The 21,753-nt window shown below is 42.0% G+C and overlaps 1 protein-coding gene across 1 annotated transcript in view; it reads left to right on the forward strand.

Moving 5' to 3' along the window:
- Nucleotides 1-17,913, forward strand: part of rrn3 (RRN3 homolog, RNA polymerase I transcription factor) — a 180,627-nt gene extending 162,714 nt beyond the window's left edge. Inside the window, exon 20 of the mRNA XM_034191409.1 lies at nucleotides 16,652-17,913. Within this exon, the coding sequence (XP_034047300.1) occupies nucleotides 16,652-16,852 (201 nt within the window). The 3' untranslated portion in view covers nucleotides 16,853-17,913. The remainder of the gene's footprint in view (nucleotides 1-16,651) is intronic.
- The last annotated feature ends 3,840 nt before the right edge of the window (nucleotides 17,914-21,753 follow it).

Raw genomic sequence — 21,753 nt, forward strand, 5'->3', positions numbered from 1 at the left:
GATCACAGATCAGCACAGCAGAGACTCAAACCGTCAGACACAGTGAACAGATTACAGCTGCAGAGGACCGTGTCGATCACAGATCAGCACAGCAGAGACTCAAACCGTCAGACACAGTGAACAGATTACAGCTGCAGAGGACCGTGTCGATCACAGATCAGCACAGCAGAGACTCAAACCGTCAGACACAATGAACAGATTACAGCTGCAGAGGACCGTGTCGATCACAGATCAGCACAGCAGAGACTGAACCGTCAGACACAATGAACAGATTACAGCTGCAGAGGACCGTGTCGATCACAGATTAGCACAGCAGAGACTCAAACCGTCAGACACAGTGAACAGATTACAGCTGCAGAGGACCGTGTCGATCACAGATCAGCACAGCAGAGACTCAAACCGTCAGACACAGTGAACAGATTACAGCTGCAGAGGACCGTGTCGATCACAGATTAGCACAGCAGAGACTCAAACCGTCAGACACAGTGAACAGATTACAGCTGCAGAGGACCGTGTCGATCACAGATCAGCACAGCAGAGACTCAAACCGTCAGACACAGTGAACAGATTACAGCTGCAGAGGACCGTGTCGATCACAGATTAGCACAGCAGAGACTCAAACCGTCAGACACAGTGAACAGATTACAGCTGCAGAGGACCGTGTCGATCACAGATTAGCACAGCAGAGACTCAAACCGTCAGACACAGTGAACAGATTACAGCTGCAGAGGACCGTGTCGATCACAGATCAGTACAGCAGAGACTCAAACCGTCAGACACAGTGAACAGATTACAGCTGCAGAGGACTGTGTCGATCACAGATCAGTACAGCAGAGACTCAAACCGTCAGACACAGTGAACAGATTACAGCTGCAGAGGACCGTGTCGATCACAGATCAGCACAGCAGAGACTCAAACCGTCAGACACAGTGAACAGATTACAGCTGCAGAGGACCGTGTCGATCACAGATTAGCACAGCAGAGACTCAAACCGTCAGACACAGTGAACAGATTACAGCTGCAGAGGACCGTGTCGATCACAGATCAGCACAGCAGAGACTCAAACCGTCAGACACAGTGAACAGATTACAGCTGCAGAGGACCGTGTCGATCACAGATTAGCACAGCAGAGACTCAAACCGTCAGACACAGTGAACAGATTACAGCTGCAGAGGACCGTGTCGATCACAGATTAGCACAGCAGAGACTCAAACCGTCAGACACAGTGAACAGATTACAGCTGCAGAGGACCGTGTCGATCACAGATCAGTACAGCAGAGACTCAAACCGTCAGACACAGTGAACAGATTACAGCTGCAGAGGACCGTGTCGATCACAGATCAGTACAGCAGAGACTCAAACCGTCAGACACAATGAACAGATTACAGCTGCAGAGGACCGTGTCGATCACAGATCAGCACAGCAGAGACTCAAACCGTCAGACACAATGAACAGATTACAGCTGCAGAGGACCGTGTCGATCACAGATCAGTACAGCAGAGACTGTAAATATGCCGGATTTAGCACAATGCTTATTTCCATCTGTAGTCCCCAGACATGGACAGTGATGAGAAATTTGTGTTCTTTTTTTTGTCCAATATTTTTAAGGCTTTTTTTGTACAAATGTTCGATTGGTTTCAGTACAGTCGTTCCTGTGAAGGACCATGTTGTAATGCAATACTCTATATGTGACAAGATCATGCAGTGTAAGAAAGATTTGGCCACATCTATTGTATTAAACGGTCTTATCTGTTTAAAATTAGATAGATTGAAATTTACAGTGTTAGTTACCTTTTTGATATGTTTTTTGAATGAAAGATTTGGGTCTAATATCACTCAGATATTTGATTTGGTTCACAAGCACCGGTTCTTCTCCTTCCAAGAAAACATGGGACCTGGCTAGCTTAATTGGTCTTTTGGTGAACATCATGGGGTGGTGTTTGAACTAAAACCTTCCACACTGGAAACAAGCACACTTAACCGCTTGTCCACCACCCCACAGTACGTCATTTTCCAACCTATTTTTATCATTTACAGTGGACACAAACAGTTGAAGCAGATCCGAGTGCTTGTTCTGTTTAACTGTAGTTGAAGTGTGTCGGCGGTTTCTTCAGTGGTGTCAGTGGCTCCTGACAGTCAAATAGTCTGTTTATAATAATAAACTCCTTAAGTGCTGAATGTGATGCTCAGAAGAGAAGGTAAAATCTTAACTGTTCATGTGTTAAATCAAGTAGTTATTGAAATTAACTGTGAGGATTCAGAATTTTAATTCCAATTAAAGGTCAACTCACAGTAAAATATGTCAGGTTTCTAATTTCTTTTTGTACACACACACACACAAATATTGAAATGTTATTGTCAGGTTTGACCTCCCCTAGACTTACAAGAAAGAACCAGACAGAGAGTTGAGATGTCTTTAGTGAGCTTTGCAAAGGAGAGATACAGCAGAGGCTGGCAGCTTCGTGCAGTTCTCTAACTGTGACATCCTCGCAAGACCCTTTTATTGTGTAAAGAAAACAAAGATAAGGGAGTCCACGGTTACAACAAGTGCTATTAGTCATGTGCAGATACGTTTGCAAACAACTGAATCATTCCAGTCTTAGGTATAGAGTGACAACTGAATCATTACAATCTTAGGTACAGAGTGAACGATTTTGCTGAAGCTTGCTAAAAGTCAAACTATAAACAGGCTGACTTGGCTCCTGCAGCTGTGCTATCTATCTGGGAATATCTGAGAGAAACAGCTTGCAGAATTTAAAAGAGCAGATGTAATAATAAGATAATAAATGAATCATGTTTGTACAGTACATTTTATCTAACATATTTATCCCTGCTGTTTATCGTTTATTACATCTCAACCACATCCAATACATTAATCACAACCACTTGTTAAGAATGTTTTCAGTTGTAACATCATAGACGAATGCGGAGATGAATATAGTAACCAAAAACAGGAAGACAAAATGACAGTGAACCAATGATAAAGATTTAAAATCATTATATGGTGTCTTTTATTGTTTACAGGGCAGTGTCAGAACCTCAGGAATATCGACCTCGTAATCAGGTGGTTGATACGGCTGGGCATCGGCATATGGCGATTGGCGGACATTATATTCTGGTTCCTGCTCAAAATCATCGGTTGACAATGGTTGGAAGTGGGTAGTTTCTCGATGGACGTCTTGCTGTACGACATTACATTGGACAAAGGCGTTGGAGAGTAATTTTACAATCATGGAATGGAGGCAAGGCACTATGCAGCAAAATAAGAGTGCAAAAACTGCAACAATGATCAATAGAGGGGTCAAAGCTCGTAGTAGAAGTTGCCACCAACTTCCTGATGTAAACCATGACCAGAAGCTCCAGCTAGGCGATGACATTGTTGCTTGGACAGAGTCACGGACCTCTGTCATCTCTTGTAGAGCTCGGGTGATGGCACCTCCGTCAGCTGTGTTGTCCGGGATAAAGGTGCAGCACGCTGTGCCCACCAAAGCACACACTCCACCGGAGGGTGCGGTCAGCTGATCAAGAACCATACGGTTTTGTAGTACCATCAGTCGCAGGGACCTAATTTCCTCGGTGGTTGCGTTGGCCATCTCAAGTGTGGAGTTCATGAATTGCAAAAACTTCCAGCGGGTGAACTCAACTTCTAGAGCTACGAGGTTGACCCCAACATGTGGAAGCATGCCGAATAGTGACTCTTCGGGTGAGAGGCTGAACAGGGGTTGATTCATCGAGAGCAGTTTCAGACGGGGGAGGTCGTTCCCACGTCTGCCACAGAAGGTATCCCAGTAGACAAAAACATGCTAAGATCACAACACACCAGACTGTCCGCCAGACTCGCCCACAGCCACGGCGCCTGGCACGTGGGTTGGGAGTATTCTGCGGATCCGCCATTGGTGCTAGGCCACAGCGTCACCTATAGACCACTCTAAGTGAGTAAGGATCTCCCTGCTTCACTGACGTTGGGACGAGACACCACTATACGGTGAATCCCCTTTGTAGTCAGACTTCCCCTTTACTCGTTTGTGGTTATAGGCACACACTGCAGCTTAAAGTGACTTAGATGTATCCATGACGGTCTTTCAGTGATCTTCACGGCTGTTGGTGTGGTCAACAACACTTGGAACGGGCCTTCCCACCATGGGCTGGACCAGTTTTTCCTTTTTATGACCTTGATAAACACGTAGTCTCCTGGCTTCACTGTTTTGGTATCCTGTGGAGACAGAGAATCAGTCGGCAGTAACTGTGCTTTTAACACATCCTTGTCCTGAAGTATCTTTTTCATAAAATCTGCTAAGGTCAATTCATCATCTGCCTTTTGTAAATCTGATCCAAAGAGTGGGAGGTGATAAGGTCTACCATGCAAGATCTCAAAAGGTGACGGCCCTTGTGGCGTGGGTGTGATGTGCATATATAATTTTACCAGGTCCAGGCATTCAGGCCAGGGTCGTCTTGTTTCACCCATGGTTTTCCTGAGCCTGGACTTGATAGTCCCATTAGTTCGTTCCACGAGTCCTGCACTTTGTGGGTGATATGCACAATGATGTTTTAACTGAATGCCCAATGTTTGTGTCAGGTGCTGTATCACCGTGTTGACAAAGTGTGCTCCATTGTCGCTGTAAATTTTTTCAGGTATTCCATATGCAGGAATAATCACTTTACACAGTGCCTTTGCAACTGTCAGGGCATCTGCATGTTTTGCAGGAACAATTTCAACCCATTTGGAGAATGCATCTATCAAAACCAGGCAGTATTTGTATGGACCAATCTGATTCAGCTCAATGAAGTCCATGTGTACTACCTGGAATGGGTATTGAGGCGTAGGAAAACGGCCCCGTTTTGGTCTCAGGTTGCCTTGTGGGTTGTTTTTTATGCAGGTCAAACATTTCTTGCAGTATGTTTGTGCATAAACATTGAATCCAAAAGTTGAAAAAAACGCGATTTACTTGAGATACCATCGCTCCTGTTGACACATGGCTCTGCCCATGTGTAACCATAGCAGCGGTATCAAACAAGGATTTTGGCAGGATAGGTTTGTCCTGGTAAATGTACAAATCATCACGAAGGAGAGCACCTTTTGTCAACCATGAATGTTTTTCATTGTGTGATGCAGCATGTTGACGAGATTTGAGTACATCAGGGTCAATGAAGGGAGCTGTTTTGGCGACAGCATCAGCTAAACAGTTGCCATTGGAAACACGGCGTTACCACTGTTTAGTGAAAAAGAAAATTGTAGAGAATGCATACTGGGTGTCGGTGTAAATGGACAGCTGGATACCAGGTACAGTAGACAAATTAAAATAAAATGCTAATTTATAAAGAAATAAACTACAAAAAATGTCTGGGGCATTAGATGCAGTTTATTTTTGTCAGTATGCCACAAAACACTGCTGATTTTTATTTCAACCAATGAAAATATTGCTTCGAACAAGGAAATATTGCATTTTTCTAATTTTCCCATCTTGACTGTATCTGTGTTAAAGTGCAACAGCACAAAATTCTCACATTCAATCCACTTCTGATTATATGTAACAGTGCAAAACTCATTTTTACATTCAGAAAGAAAAAGAAAATACTGCAGAACAATAGAAACATTTGTTGTTTTTATATCAGCACACCTCTGTTTTGGTGCATCAGCAGTCATGTTTTTGAGGACACAAGAGTCTCGTTTCTGGTGGATTGATTGAACTAGTGTTACTTGTTTCCATTTAAACTCTGAAGAAACATTTACCATAAAACGACAAATCAACCGTTTGGTTAAGCATATTTAAAAAAAAATTATTAGACATTTAATTTAGCTTCTTAGGTGGTATCAAGTAACATAATTCGGTTTAGTAAGGTCTATAACACTATCATATGTCTGGATAGAGGATAGAATCAAGAAAAGGAAAAAAAAAAAAAACTATTTTAAGCTTCATTTAATTTTGTGAGATAGAACAGTTTAGAGGATTTTTTGTCAATTTCTCAGAATACACATCACATCATAAAAAAAAATCATTTTCCACACTCACTTTAACATTATATTATAGTTCTGGGGTCTGGTTTGTGAGTGTAGTACAGTGTGATGTATAACTGTTCAGGATGGAGTGCAGGCTGTAAATCAGTCAACTGCTTTACAGCTTTTTGAAGTAGACATGAAGCCTGTGTCGTGTCCGTCAGGTCCAACGAGTATCTAGTTGCTTCTGTGGCGTCATAAAATATGTCCTCTGTAGTCAGTCTGACCACTTTCATTCCTCCTGAAGTTGGGAGGATGCCAATCTTTAGACTTTGTAACAAGTCACGTCCCAGGAGATTCACTGGACATGTTGGAGAAAAGACAATGGGTTTGTTTATTTCACGGTGGGTGTCTGTATCAGTAATATTCACTGGTTTCAACATTACTTCTTGGTTAGTCATACCATTAGCTGATTTCACATCAATTTTATTGTGTGACTCTTTTGCTTTAAGGGGCAGTGTGTTCATCACTGTTCTACATGCGCCCGTATCACACAAGAACTCAAACAGAGAACTGTTTACCACCAAAGTGATGGTGGGTTTGTCTTTTAGATCTTTTGTTTTTAATTGCATCTTGTCGTTTATTAGCCTGTTCTAACCACTTTTGTGCTTTTCAATTCTGTCAGCTTTCGGTCTCTTGTCACTCCCTCCTTCTTTCTTGCTGCTTCCGCGGTTAATTTGTGTACCAGTGTCTCACACTCCGACACAATCAGTTTGCCCTTGAAGTCATGTTTTTTCTTCCATTTTTCCACATATTTCTGTCCTTCTGGATTGCATTTTATCATAAATTTGACATCACCTTCAGGTGAATTGTTTTTTGTGTGACAACAGCAACACGATTGTGTATTCCCCATTTTGGTCGTCTGTGGGGGGTGATTCTTAGGGAATCCTAAACAGACGATTTATTTTTCCCTTTTTACTGTTTGGTTATCAGTCTGACTGAAAAGTGTCAATCACTTCGACCTCCCGAAGGAGGTGGGTGACCTTGCCTAGTGCCTCTTTTCAGTCACATCATTCAACACAAACAGGTTGAATGAATTACTTTGATGTTACTTTGGTCTTACTTTGATCTTACTTTGGTCGTATAGTGGACTTTTTTGTTCTCACGTGACCCTGTCACATCTTTAACAGTCACCCCGTAACTGTTTTCTAATTTGACCCCGTCAAATTTGTTCTGACATGACCCTGTCACATCTTTAACAGTCACCTTGTAACTGTTTTCTAATTTGACCCCATCAAATTTGTTCTGACATGACCCTGTCACGTCTTTAACAGTTACCCTGTAACTGTTTTCTAATTTGACCCCGTCAAATTTGTTCTGACATGACCCTGTCACGTCTTTAACAGTTACCCTGTAACTGTTTTCTAATTTGACCCCGTCAAATTTGTACTTAGTCCTGACTCTGTTAGACCATAAAAGAATTTACTTACTCCTCTGTCTGGTTCGTCGCCTCTCTTTCAGTCCAGATGTTGTCAATCCTCCATTGTGGCCAGAGGATGAAACTGTAAGGACCGGCCAGGTCGAGAATTCACTCGCCGGGACTTTCCTTCGGTCTCCCTATGGAGCCGGCCATCGACGGGCTTCGGTCTGTCATCCTCTGGTCACAGCAGACAGGTATGTTGACATCCGGGCCAGGAAATATGTCAGGTTTGACCTTGCCTAGACATACCAGAAAGAACTCAGACAGAGAGTTGAGATGTCTTTAGTGAGCTTTGCAAAGGAGAGACACAGCAGAGGCTGGCAGCTTCGTGCAGTTCTCTAACTGTGACATCCTCGCGAGGCCCTTTTATTGTGTAAAGAAAACAAAGATAAGGGTGGCTACATGAGTCCACGGTTACAACAAGTGCTATTAGTCATGTGCAGATACGTTTGCAAACAACTAAATCATTCCAATCTTAGGTACAGAGTGACAACTGAATCATTCCAATCGTAGGTACAGAGTGAGCGATTTTGCTGAAGCTTGCTAAATGTCAAACTGTAAACAGGCTGACTTGGCTCCTGCAGCTGTGCTATCTATCTGGGAATATCTGAGAGAAACAGCTTGCAGAATTTAAGAGCAGATGTAAACCAGGCGAGGTCAAACCTGACAGTTATAATGTTTGTTTTTTCAAGGATGCCCAAGGATCATTGAACAATATAAAGAGATATAGATTGTGATTGAACCAGCCAGAAATTAAAGCTGCTTTCACCCCGGTGTTGTGACACAAAATGAAGTGCAGGCTGGTGGGAAGTCCAGTGGACTCAGCCACCAACATGGACCAAAGGTATGACCTTGAAGCTCAAGCTCTAAGCAGGAAAGGACTTATATTACACAACAGCCATATACGGACCAGAGCCAAGGAGCTCCATGTTGAGGTGTGTTCCAAAGGTCCATTTTAAGAAGAGAGATGAACTGATCCTGGAAGGACAAAATATCACATGATGGACTCTGTGGGAGTGGCACAAAGCCATGGAGCAGAGATGGGAGACGTAGAAGACGTCACTGGGTAGCCCACCGACTCCACCTACCACGACATGCTAATAGGATTAATGAAGGGATTCGTTTGGTCTCCACTTGTAAAGGACAAATAAGGTCACCGTTCATTGGATTTTGAGACATGCAGCATACGTAACCTGATGACTAAACATGCTCCAAACTATTCCTTTAAAAAAAAAACAAAAAAAAAACAACTCAACCAATAATTTGTATCACTTTTTACCAAAGTTAGAGCAACTTTAACCTTTGACCCCTGTACAAACTGAACTTCATCTTTGGCAGCATTCTTGCTGTTTTTACCCCCCAAAAAACATATGCCTTACTGAATTTTCATGTAGATCCACCTTGTATCTGCTGCGGTGACCCCGAGTGAAAAAACGAGGGAGTAGCCGAAAGGTCTTACTAACTCCACAACATACGCTCATAGACACTTCAAACTATGTCCTTATGTTCAGACAAATACTGTGGTGTCGTTTTCAACATGATTGGAACATTTTTAAATGTTGACCCCTGTGTGATTGTTCAGTTGACCCCTACCTAAAAAATTCAAGTGGTCAGTTGATTTTTTTCAAAAGATTCAGATGACTTTATTAATCCTAAAAGGGCAATTCGTTTATACAGTCAGCCCATCCATAATTGCAGAATAAATATGATTTTAAAAAAGAGATAAGGAGTAAATAATCACAATCAAACATTATTACAATAACAATAATCGCTGTAATCACAACCAGTGACGACACAGTAGAGCAACAAGCAAATCATCCCAGTTCATCTTTGGACTTGTGCTAAAGAGTTCATGTCTGAGGAATATTTATGCCAAATTTGGTGCTCGTATCACCGTTGGCTCGATTGCCAATGCTAAGAAAGTTTGACCACTGGAGCATCCGTACTGTTGGAACCCACCAGGGAGATCTGGCCACTTTCAGGTCTGCAGAACTCCGGTCGCCTCGTCGCTCGGTGCCACCACAGAATAACCAAAGTCCAAAGTTGGTTATAGATAACATACAAGTTTACGTATCAGCAGCAGACAGATCGTTCCACAGAGCAGAGTCATCTTCATATCAGGTCATCCATGCTATTTATCCAATTATGTCGTGGTGATTTCAGTCTGTCCGGCCGTCCCAAGAAGGGTATAAGCCCTCTGACATCAACTCCTCTAGCACTTTCAGGAGGAATTTACAAGGTACCAGTGCTTGTTATAGGTTGGTGATACGCATATTATCATAATGTTTTTCTTGAGGCACATCATACAAATTCCTTTCCTCTATATTTGTCAGTGCAGAGTCTGAATCAACAGGTTAATGTTGAAAAGTGACATTTATTATTCTATCACGTGATTTATTACCAAAAAATGTTTCTCTTGATTTATGATAGAAATTCTTCACTAAAGTCAGCTGATTTTACAGTTGTTTTTTTTTTTGTTTTGTTTTTTTGCAAGAAGTGCAAACAGCTGATGTGTATTGACAAAACAAATGTTATCAGAATGTAGAAAGCAGTGTTAGCCAGCGGGGGGCACTGTGCTCTGAGCACTCTTCTTCTACAAAGTGGATGAACTAAGAGACTCTTGACACTCAGTGATCAATGCTACTTATTCCATGTGTTGTCTCAGGCTGTCCTCTGAGTCTTTGACACACCTATTGCTACTGGTTGCTGTACACCATCAGTGCTGACTGAATTCACTGTTCTTCACTGGAGTTCGGTTTAACCCTGCTAAGCTCTTGGACCTAGTTTTGAGTCAGCAGAACAGATGATGACTCCCCACCATCCTGATCTTCTCTTTGGACTAGATGTTGCCATGCAAGTTGGTCTTGGGCCAAATGTTCCCAATCTGATGGTTCATTTCACCACATCTTTGTAGCGGAGCAGGGGACGTCCACGGGTCTGTGAGTTGTCCTACAGACAACTCACCGTATAGAATGGCCTTCGGGATGCATTCCTCCAACATACATACAATGTGTCCATTCAGCACAGTTGCATTTGGTCCAGGATGGATTCAATGGAAGGCATTTTGGCACGCTTTAGAACTTCAGCGTTAGTGACCTTATCCTTCCAGGAAATGCCCACGATTGTCTGAAGATGTCTTGGTTCACGATTTATTGAATGTCAGGAAGTGAATGAGCTGCCAGTGCAGTATCATCGGCATCATCGCGGCGACATCTCTCCAGCGCCGTATGGTGAGAACGCAGCCGTGACAGACTGAACAGGCCAACGTTCGACCTGGTGTGGATGTACACGCCACTGGGGAGGTCAGTTGACATGTCCTCATTCACTGCTGTAAGGTAGAGAGCAAACAGTGTAAGTACAAGCACAAAGCCTTGTTTGACTCCATGCATCACGTAAAAAGGGCACCAGCCACTGAGACACTTGCCTTCATGTTTGTGTGAAAATCCTTGATGAGGTCGGTCAGCTTTGTCGGGAAACCAAACTTCTCAAGGATGTGCCAGAGTGCATCTCTCCCCACAGTGTCAAACACTTTCATAAAGTCCACAAAGATGGCATAGAGTGGCATGTTTTGCTCGATCGCCTTCTCCTGCAAATGACAGATGGCAAAAATCATATCTGCGGTGCTCCGATTGCTGTGAAAACCGCACAGACTTTGTGGAAGCACCTCTTCAGATAAAAGCTGCAGGCGTGATAGAACGATTTTAGCCAGGATTCTACCAGTGATGGATAACAGCGGGATCCCCCGGTGGTTCCCACAGATGTGTCGGCCACCTTTACACTTGTAAATGTTGATAATTGTAGCATCTTTGAAGTCCTGGGGTAGGTCACCCTTTTCCCAGCAAGCGGTATCTAGATCAAGCAGCCTGGAGCTTTTACTGGTCCACCGTTCTTGAAGATCTCAGCATGCCAGGAGCTTTTACAGAGCTAGTGTTCTTGATTGCCCTGACAAGCTCTTCCATGGACGGTGGGTGGTCTACCTCACTTTGCATCGGGTAAGTTTTTATTTGGTCAATTGCTGCATCATCAGCACAGGATGGCTGGTTAGAGTTTGAAAATGTTCTTTCCACCGTCGCAGTATGTCATCAGGTGACGTGTACAGCGTTTCACCGTCTGCACTCAGCACAGGGTTTGCTCCACTTTGCGCCAGGCCATAAATCACCTTAAGACAGTCATAGAAGGCCTTAGTGTTGCTAGCATCTGCAAAGTTCGCAGCTCTTCAGCCTTTCTCAGCCACCAGTTGTTTGTCATTTTCCGAGTTGCTACTTGTATGTTTATCTTGGCTGCATGCATTTTGGTGGTGATGCTACATGTAGCTTTGCCTGACAATATTTGTCGAAGACATTTTCTAAGTCCAATGAGCACAGGGCTGATTGTAGTATCATTTTCACCTAACCAGTCCTCATGCTTGCGCTTGTGATAACCTAGCACTTCTTTGGGCACGTCATAGACTTTTGAGCTTAGTTCTGAAAACTGAGCATCGCAGGACTTGTATGGGCCCTCAAGATTCTGCACAGTCTCTGTGAGACTCTCAGAGAGCTGGTCAGCGTTAGCCAACAGTGTTGGTAGGGTGGTATCCAGTCTGCGTTGTTGGCTCACTTTGGCAGTACCTCGGCAGGCCTTCCTGATGTTAAGTCTCATGACTGTACGGATCATGAAGTGGTCGGTGAAACTGTCTGCTCCAAGCATTGCACGGGTAGAACATATGTCACTTAGATCTGCCTTACAGACCAGTATGTAGTCAAGGAGATGCCCATTTTTTGATTGGGGGTGTTGCCAAGAGTTGAACCACTTGTCTGGCATTTCAAAGAAGTTGTTTGTTATAGCAAGGTTGTGTTCAGTACAAAGTTCGAGCAGAAGTTGACCATTTGAGTTAGCCTTCCCACGCCCATGAGGACCAAGCACCAGGTCCCAGTTGGTGCTGTCGCCTCTGACATGAGTATTTAAGTCCCACATTATCATCAGCTTGTCCATCTTTGGAACCTTTAATGCCTGGCCGACTGTGGCGTAGCAATCCACTTTTTCTGAGTATACGTTGGTCTGAGATAGCCGTAGGGAGTGATGGCATACATTTCACCAAGCTGTTACTGATTGCGAAGCCAACGCCTGACTGATGAGAGTCCCCTCCAGACCAGCAAAAGGTGTAATTTTGTTCCTTTAATGACCCATAACCAGTGAGCCAGGTGTCTGACAGTGCAGCCAGGTTGACATATCTCACTAATCCTTTGTTGACTGTAGCGGTTTACCGTTCTGGCCGCTTGTTGTTGTTTGCCCGGTGAAGAAAGGTCCACACCTTCCAGCTGGATGGAACCAGATGAATTGTTCTGGTTTTGACAGACTTTTGATGCAGTTCTGTTTTATGATCTCATTGGTAGAGCCCCGCCCATCGCTTTGTGTAGCCCACCTTTTCCTGGGGCATCCTTGGATACTTCATTTCCCCCTACCATCCTAATCCTTTTGACCGCTGAAAATATTAAGCATAAAACCAGTTTAGTTAGTCATCCGAGACCTGATCTCCAGTGCTGTGAAGAGGAGATGCCAGTAACTATAATCTGTCATTTTAAAATTTCTTTACATTTAGGGCCGTAAGAGTGAGTGCGAGCATTGTTTCTGAGGATGCACAAGTAAATTCCGTTGTGCTGTTTTACTGTGCAATGACAATAAAGATGATTCTGTAAACATTCACACGTTCACCTCCACAGGGATCTGCTCTGTGCTAACAGACACTTCATGTTTTTCACATCATGTTTTTGCCTGTTGCGTGCCAACAGGAAGGGGTTTGCTGACTGTGTGTGTCTGTGGCCTCAGTGTGACCCAGGTCTGGACTAGTGCTGGATCGAAAAGATCGATTTGCTGATTTTAAATTGATTCTCATTTTAATTTCCACAGATTGATTCACACATCCAAAGATCGATTTTTGTTTTTTAAATATATATATACATATATGAGTACTTCTCGCCAGCGTTGGAACAGCATCCCTGAAAAAAAATGACGCTGCAGTTGGTCCATTCTGGTGTTTCTGTGGATGTGAAAATGATCATTTCTCTACATTGATTGTGACCCGCTGGTTCTGATTTAGAAGCAGGTCCACAATTTATTCATCAGCCTCTGTAAAAGCTATTTAAAGATGTCAGTCATGACGACCAGAACTCCTGTCTGTTGTGGGCAAGAAAAGAGAAAAGTCTGCCGTTTATATTACGGTTCCATTTTCACTGAAGAATCTTATCAAGTGCCCAAGGCATTTTCTGTTAAAAGCAGACAACAGACTGATTCCTTTACATTTTGACCTGCCAAATTCAAAACTTATTGGCTTGCTGTACCTTCACCCTCTCATTTGGATAAAGCAAAATGGCAGCTTATTTCATGTAGCTTTTCAAAAGTCTGCTTGTTTGCATTAGAACTTCTATTTCTGTGTAATCTGACCTGCTGAATGTAAATATTGTTGTTGGAAAGCTGTAACCCTACTCCTTCAGCCCACAATTAACAAAAACATTGAATTTAGTGACTGCCTGGTATTGTTACTACTAAAAAAAAAAAGTAAGTCATCTTTGATTTGACCAAGGCAAGCTAATGAGCATAAAAAAATGATCATTTGAAATGATAAATGTCTCTAAAGGTCAAATGTGGGTCAAACTGTTGTAATATTTTGCTTCTGCTGCCATGAGATCACCACAAACAGCAAGAGCAATGTGCAGATCATCATCGAACTCTGCAGCCTTCAGTATCTTCTCATTCATCTTGAAGGTCTCAACATTGTGCAGAGTCTTCTCAGCCTTCTCCTCCTGGCAGAAGATGCAAAAGGCCCATTTGAAAGTACTGGAGGTTCTTCTGAGTCTTGCAGCTGGACCAGTGGAGGGACCTGCAGTGGGTTCCTCTGTGTCTTGAGACACTGACCTTTTCTCTAGTCTCCTAATATTTGTCTTGTTGGTGAACCAACTGTAACAGGATCTATGTCATTTTAGAGACGTCTCATCAGAACAGTATCCTCTCAGTGGTGAGTTTGTTCTCCATATCTTTGAGCTTGTGATGGACTCTTGCACTATCCTTCAATGTAGCCCTTCCTTTGTGACCCTGAACAAGATTTTCTTCAGTGCAGGCCTGTCAAATGATGCAGACATCACCATCCACTGAAGAATCTCGTTTCATGCTGTCTAAGGCCTCCATTTTTCAATTCAACACAACAGAGATTGTTACCTAAATCAGTATAGAGAACAGCCCAAATGTTTTGATCCCTACTGAAGTCTGCAACGAGAGAAAGTGCTAACAAGAGGAAGTCACTCCACAACTGAAATGAACACAACTAAACCTAAACGCTAGAGATTCAACTATTTTATCTTACTGCCTAACACTTTAAAGATTATATGCAAATCAGTCTAGTGACAGGGGACACTGGCAACCTGACACAGTGTGTGTATAAAGAGAATCAGCAGACAAGAGACAACACAATCTAATCTAATGCTACTAAGTATAATATACTACAAAGCTAATACCACAAGATTGAAACTTTTCCACACAAACCAACACACTAGAACATGAACATGCACAGATATAGATGAACAAAGTATCTGAGTCTCCTTAACATGACTCTAAAAGGATGAACTCCACAAATATATCAGGGAACAATGCAGTTTGATTGACCACGTCCATGCTGTGGCTGCTGCTGCTGCTGTTGAGTCACTGTGTCACCGTGTGCCTGGTCACTGGCCAGTGAGGCCTGACCTCTGGTGTTGAAAGCAGTAGCCCTTTGGTACTGAAGCTTGTATACATTATCTCTGCATTATCTCAATTATATAGTTTTCACATAGTATTATCATTATATTGTTCAGCATTTGTGATGAAAAAATACACAAGAGTCATTCACATGCCATCAAGGAATGAATATAATGATACTGTGATTTTTAAATCCACAGGAGACGTTTTTCAGCAGGCCAGTATAAGTAAGATTGACAAATACACGCATGTGTAGGCCTGACTGTTCAGCAGAGGCATGGGGAAAAATTGGTTTTGTTATCAGTTTCTTTTTGGAGAACAAGCTTCTACAAAGTATGAAACCAGCAGGTGGCCATGTTGTTTCATGAATTTTAGGGGTGAAGGAGAGAAGATACAGCTTGTAAATAAGAAACTGAGCTCAGCAGTTCAAATAACACAAAGATAAGAGTTTTCATTGCCTTTCTTAAATAAAAACAAGCAAACGTTTGGAAAATGGGAGAAACCAGGCAGCCATTATGTTTTATGCAAATTAGACAGTGAAGGAGTAGAGACACAGCATGCTAACAATAATATTTGAATTCTGCAGGTCAAAATACATAAGAATAGAACTTTTATTTCTGTTTCTAATGCAAATACAAGTAAACTTGTGGGAAATTTGACAAAATGGTCGGCCATTTTGTTTTATGCAAACTAGAAGGTGAAAGAACACAAAAACAGCAATTTTTGAACTCAGCAGGTCAAAATACATAAGATTCAGCTTGTTTTTTTGTTTTTTTTTGCTTTTAACAGAAAATGCCTCGAGTCGTCTACTTACGTGAAAATAGAACCTGACTTTTTCAGTCACACTGATGTGGACTGACTCTTTGTTCCACCAGCACTCGCTGTGCAGCTGTGGGACAAGTTCTCCTGCAGCGTGCTGCACAGCCAGCGCTGTAGACGTGAGTGTTTGTAGGGGAGACTGGGACCATTTGCCCCCACAAATCTTTCAATTTATAACTCTCTGAAACACTATTTCCTGCATTTTCAGGGCCAAATTTTGTGAAGTAAAGCCATAGTTTTTTTTTTTTCTTTGTTACATCCTTACTTTAAAGCCAAAAGAAACGAGGCATCAGGCAAAACATGGAGAAATGTACCTGTGTCAGGGCCAATGAACCAGGTACCTCTGGCGCCCTCTTTTGGCTGTTCAGTAATTCTGCCCTTCACCATGTTTGTAAAATAAAAATATCATTCTGGGAGGGGATTGGTCCGTGTCATCATTATTAACTACCAGTACTTCATTAATTTGCTGTTAAATGTCAGTATGATGCTAGTATTAATAAAAACGGTTTTAATAACACTAACCCAAATCGAGTCAAAATAATCGCTTCTGAATCTTAAGAATCAGAATTGAATCAATTCTTTTTGAATCAGTACCCAGTCCTAGTCTGGACCCATGGCGGGTTTTTAGCTCCTGCTCGTTAGTGGGGTTGTTTTTGCTGTTGGGGTGGTGTGGAAGGTTCCTTACTCACATGAACCTGTTTGTCTTTCAGGGACCAAGGGAGGATGAAGACGACTTCCTGCCACAGACAGAGGGCATTATGGGAGTGATGCCCAGCCCCTGTGAGACCAGCATCCACAGTCCCTGCAGTGTGGGTTCACCTCCCCAAACCTTTCACTCGTTTAGCCCCTTATGTCTCACAGCAGCAAAGTCATCGTCAAAAGGCAGACAGACAGACTTCGGACCCACCTGAAGACGCCGACCCAGTTCACAGTCAGAGCAGGGACTTTGGGTCCTGAGATCAGGAACGGGAACCACTGCTCTGGACACATTTATAAAGTGTCGCAGCTGCTTTATGTTTCACTCAAGTCCAGGATTCAGTTCTTGGGTCTGGCTGTAAAAGTGATCATTGATGTCTGTCCAGCTGTGTTTTTGTGTTTAAATTTAATTCTGATCACCTTGTTGAGATTTGACAGTAAACAGCTCTGAGTCGTTTATGATTTGAGGTCAAAGGTGACCACTGTGGAGCTCTCCTGAGGTGTGTAACGACGCCACCATGTGTTTCAGTGACATGTAAAGCTACAAGTATTTCCTGTATGTGTGCCGTGGCAGCAGCAGCTGGCGTGCTAACGTTAGCATCCAAATAGATTGTGATTGTTTGTGGAAGTTGTTGACAAACGTCGTGTAAATGAAATGGATTCGCTCACGTGTGCCTGCTGTCCTCCAGACTGGATGAGATGTCAGGTTTTACTTTTTTATTCAGAATTTGAATTGGTTTCTTTACCTCTTTTTTTTTTTCTTTTTTTTTTAGTTATACAAATTATTCAGTTTCAGATCAGTTTATTTATAAAGCATCTAATCACAACATACAGAGCATCCGGAAAGTATTCACAGCGCCACATATTTTCCACATTTTATGTTATAGCTGTTGGAATGTTCCATGACACAGGTCCAAATGGCCTCAGACCACTTAATGTTACCAACTGGATTTGACCTGACTGCTTTACGTACAGTCAGGACGCACAGCCAGATGTCATCATTTGCGTGCAGTCTAACTAATAAAACCAAGTGCTTCATATCTGTCTGGGACAAACTTGGGCTCCATGAAACGTTCGGTTATTGCTCATCACATGACACAAACACATTCATTACAAAGTGTTGATGTAACACATGCGGCCTAAACAAACAACACAGTTGCGTCATCCGCTTACAACGTCGATGCACCAGTGTTTTGCAGTCAGTCATAGCTGCTCTGATACACGGCAGGGAAAAGAGTCACTGCTTTAGTGACTCTGTTCATCAGTGTAGGCATCTTTTAATACATCTGTTTTTTAAGTAAGTCTCCTGTCAGTTATTGAGTTTGTTCATCACATAAAATGACTGAGTGGGGTTCAGGCAGCACAAAAGCTCCTACACCAGAGGTCTCAAACCGGTTTCAAAAAGGGCTGAGAGGGTGCAGGCTTTCTGTGCAACCACCCACTCCAGCAGGTGATTTCACTGATTAACTGATTTCACCTGCTCAAAGTGATGTTAATCAGTGAAATCACCTGCTGGAGTGGGTGGTTGCACAGAAAGCCTGCACCCTCTCAGCCCTTTATGAAACCGGTTTGAGACCTCTGCACTACACAGCCTTATTCAACTTGGGGTAAATTAATTTTTTTCCCTCAAAATCCTGTACACAACACCCCATAATGACAACATGAAAGTTTTTATTTATTTATTTTTCTCAAATTTTTATTTTGAAACATTGAGAAAATTGCAAGACATACATTAATATTCCCTCTTAGTCACAGAACTAGTATGTGATCCCAGGCCAATTCCATTCCCAACATTTTGTTTTTTTTTGTTGTTTTAATAAAACAAAACTATAGAACAATGGATGTGTTGTGACAAAAGACAAAAATCACCAAGAGATTTAATCTTAATGACTAAAATAAATAGACAAGATGAGAAAAAAGGAAAAAAAGACATAATAATTAATAATTCTTACTTCTCCAAGTACCTTTTCTTTATATTGACATGTCTTGTGCATTCAAGGTGTCTGCATATTGCCTTTTGTTAACCTGAACATAAAATGACCATTTTCACCATAGTTTAAAACATTTGATCATTTCTAATCAGAGTGAAAAAGTCTTTCTTTCCATCTGGAATATTTCATTCACAATTTCTATCCATTTTCCAACCCCCAGAGCAAGAACACAAGTGACAGTGGTAAGAAAAAACTCCCTCTGATTTGAGGAAGAAACCTCAAGCAGACCAGACTCAAAGGGGCGACCCTCTGCTTGGGCCATGATACAGACACAGCTAACAAGACAAATATACAGGACATTTTGGGAGTCCATGCTGGTGTCCAGGACAGGAAAACACCCACCCCCACTTCTGGATGGAGCTGCACCTCAAACGGAGGAAAAAAACAATCAGGCATCAGAAAGACAAGAAATACAATATAATTTGTCAGCATTAAACAACAAGAAAAACAGACGAAATACTAAGGTGATCGCCAGCCACTAGCCCTAAACTTCACTAAAAGACCCAGAATTTAGGTAAAGTTGAGGCATCGGCCCGCTCCGTTTACTAATAAAATGAATGTGAAAGAGTAAAAAGCATAGTAACATACTATACCAGTATGCTAGCCGTACGAAAGGGAAAAGAAGTGCGTCTTAAGTCTGGACTTGAAAGTCTCCACAGAATCTGACTGTTTTATTGATGCAGGGAGATCATTCCATAGAACAGGGGCACGATAAGAGAAAGCTCTGTGACCCACAGACTTCTTATTCACCTTAAGGACACAAAGTAGTCCTGCACCCTGAGAACGTAAAGCCCAGGCCGGTACATAAGGTTTAATTAGGTCAGCTAGGTAGGGAGGTGCCAGTCCGTGAACGTAGTCCGTTAGTAGCAGAACCTTAAAATCTGATCTCACTGGGACAGGAAGCCAGTGAAGAGACGCCAAAATGGGTGTAATGTGGTCAAACTTGTGTGTCAAAAGTCTGGCAGCAGCATTTTGAACCAGTTGGAGACCTCTAATGCTGGACTGTGGTAAACCAGAAAATAGAACATTGCAGTAGTCCAATCTAGAAGAGATAAATGCATAGATCAGGGTCTCAGCATCAGCCATAGACAGGATGGGATGAATCTTCGCTATATTTCGTAGCAAGAAGAAAGCAGTCATATTTATATAATATAATATATAAGCATATTTCTCACGTGGAGGTCAAAGGACAACAAAGGATCAAAAATTACTCCAAGCTTCCTCACTTTGTCAGTGTGATGTATGACACACGAGCCTTGGCTAAGTATTAACTGTTCAAATTGATGTTGATGTCTCACTGGACCAAGAACCATCATTTCAGTCTTATCAGAGTTTAAAAGTAGGAAGTTTCTACACATCCAACTTCTCACTGATGTAAGGCAATTTTCTAAGGATTTTAGGTGAACGAGATTACCAGCAGTTATCAGCATGTATAACTGAGTATCATCAGCATAGCAGTGAAAGGTAATTCCAGAAGCCATAATATGTGACCAAGGGATGCTATACAGTAGTGTTCAGAATAATAGTAGTGCTATGTGACTAAAAAGATGAATGGGTGATTCTTAGACTACGCGCACTTATGTCCTTTGATCATATTGTATGAAAAACAGAAAAAAGGGGAAATTTCACACTTTTATAGTTATCTTTACAATGAAAGTGTGTTAAGAAATTTGTTCTAGTAGTCTATGATGACTTTTTCACCTTTTTTCAGCATCATTATATGCAAATATTGCCGTTTTGTGCTTGTCCCACACCCAGACTTTTGATCTTCAATGATAAAAATGAATGGTAAAGAAACGTTTTTTCTAATGTTTTATAATATCTCTGAATAAAATATCAGTAAAATAATCAAAACATAATTGGGGTATTCAATGTCATACAACTGTTGTGATTTTTTTTTAAACAAAATGTAGTTGTCCCACACTATTGCCGTAATTTCCACCACAACACTGTAATGTCCCTTTAAACAGTTTGTATGAAAGATTGTTTGGGTAGTTTCTATGGAGATAAACAGCGACATCAGAGCACATGTATATAGCACCAAATCACAAACAGTTGCCCCAAGGCGCTTTATATTGTAAGGCAATGGTGTGGTGGAAATTACATTTACAAGGCCAATAGTGCCCGTAGTTAAAGAATCACCTGAATCCAGGTTTTGAGTATATTTCTTATTGTTACATGGGAAACGAGGTACCAGTAGATTCTCACAAATCCAACAAGACCAAGCATTCATGATATGCACACTCTTAAGGCTATGAAATTGGGCTATTAGTAAATAGTATATAAATAGTATATTTGTAAATTCTTTATTCCACAATATCCCATCTGAGTCCAGACACTGTCACAAGTTGAGAATATAAAGCAGAAAAGGCAGTTCCTTGCTGGACGTCAACACAGTCAGACTTTACGTGTGTCCTGCTCCGTTTGAAAAGAGCGGCTCTTCTGTTGTCTGAAGCAAACCTTTTAGCTATAGTGTCGGTCGTCCTTTAATTATTACCTCCTGCTTCAACTGTAAGTGCAGTTTCGAAAATGGTTTCAGTTTGGATATGAAGTCCTCCATTCTGAAAGTAAAGTCCAGGCGAGAGGAAAAAATAAATGAACGGCTGCTCTTGTAGTTTACTGTCACTTCATCTGCAGCTGAGGAGTTGCTGCAATAAGAATCCCTGGGATCACTAGCGCCCCCTAACATGAGGCAAGAGAACTGTGTGCCTCACCTGGTGCCTTTTTGCAGCTGTTTTTTGATCACTCAGCACACAAAACACGTTACGCACACACATACAACTGTTGACAAAAAACACTGTACATTATGTACATCAGCTAAACTCTGGAATTTAAGTTCATACAACCAAAGTGTTTGACCATTTTAATGGAGACATACAGAGAGACAGTGAGACAGTCTGACTGCACAGCGTGCCAACAGTTAGTCCAGTGATTGAACAGTCCAAGGTGAGGCTCGGCTGGCTGCTGCCTCAGCGCATGTCTCTGCTCAGTATTTGAACGGCAAATGTGAAAATTCACCGATTTTGAATAAAAAATAATCTAAAACTGGTGAAGTTAAAAGGAAAATAACTTTATAGGACAAATCACTGGATAAATATAACCATTTAATTAACTTTTTTCATTTT

Source organism: Thalassophryne amazonica, chromosome 16 (assembly GCF_902500255.1).
Source record: "Thalassophryne amazonica chromosome 16, fThaAma1.1, whole genome shotgun sequence".
NCBI lineage: Eukaryota > Metazoa > Chordata > Actinopteri > Batrachoidiformes > Batrachoididae > Thalassophryne > Thalassophryne amazonica.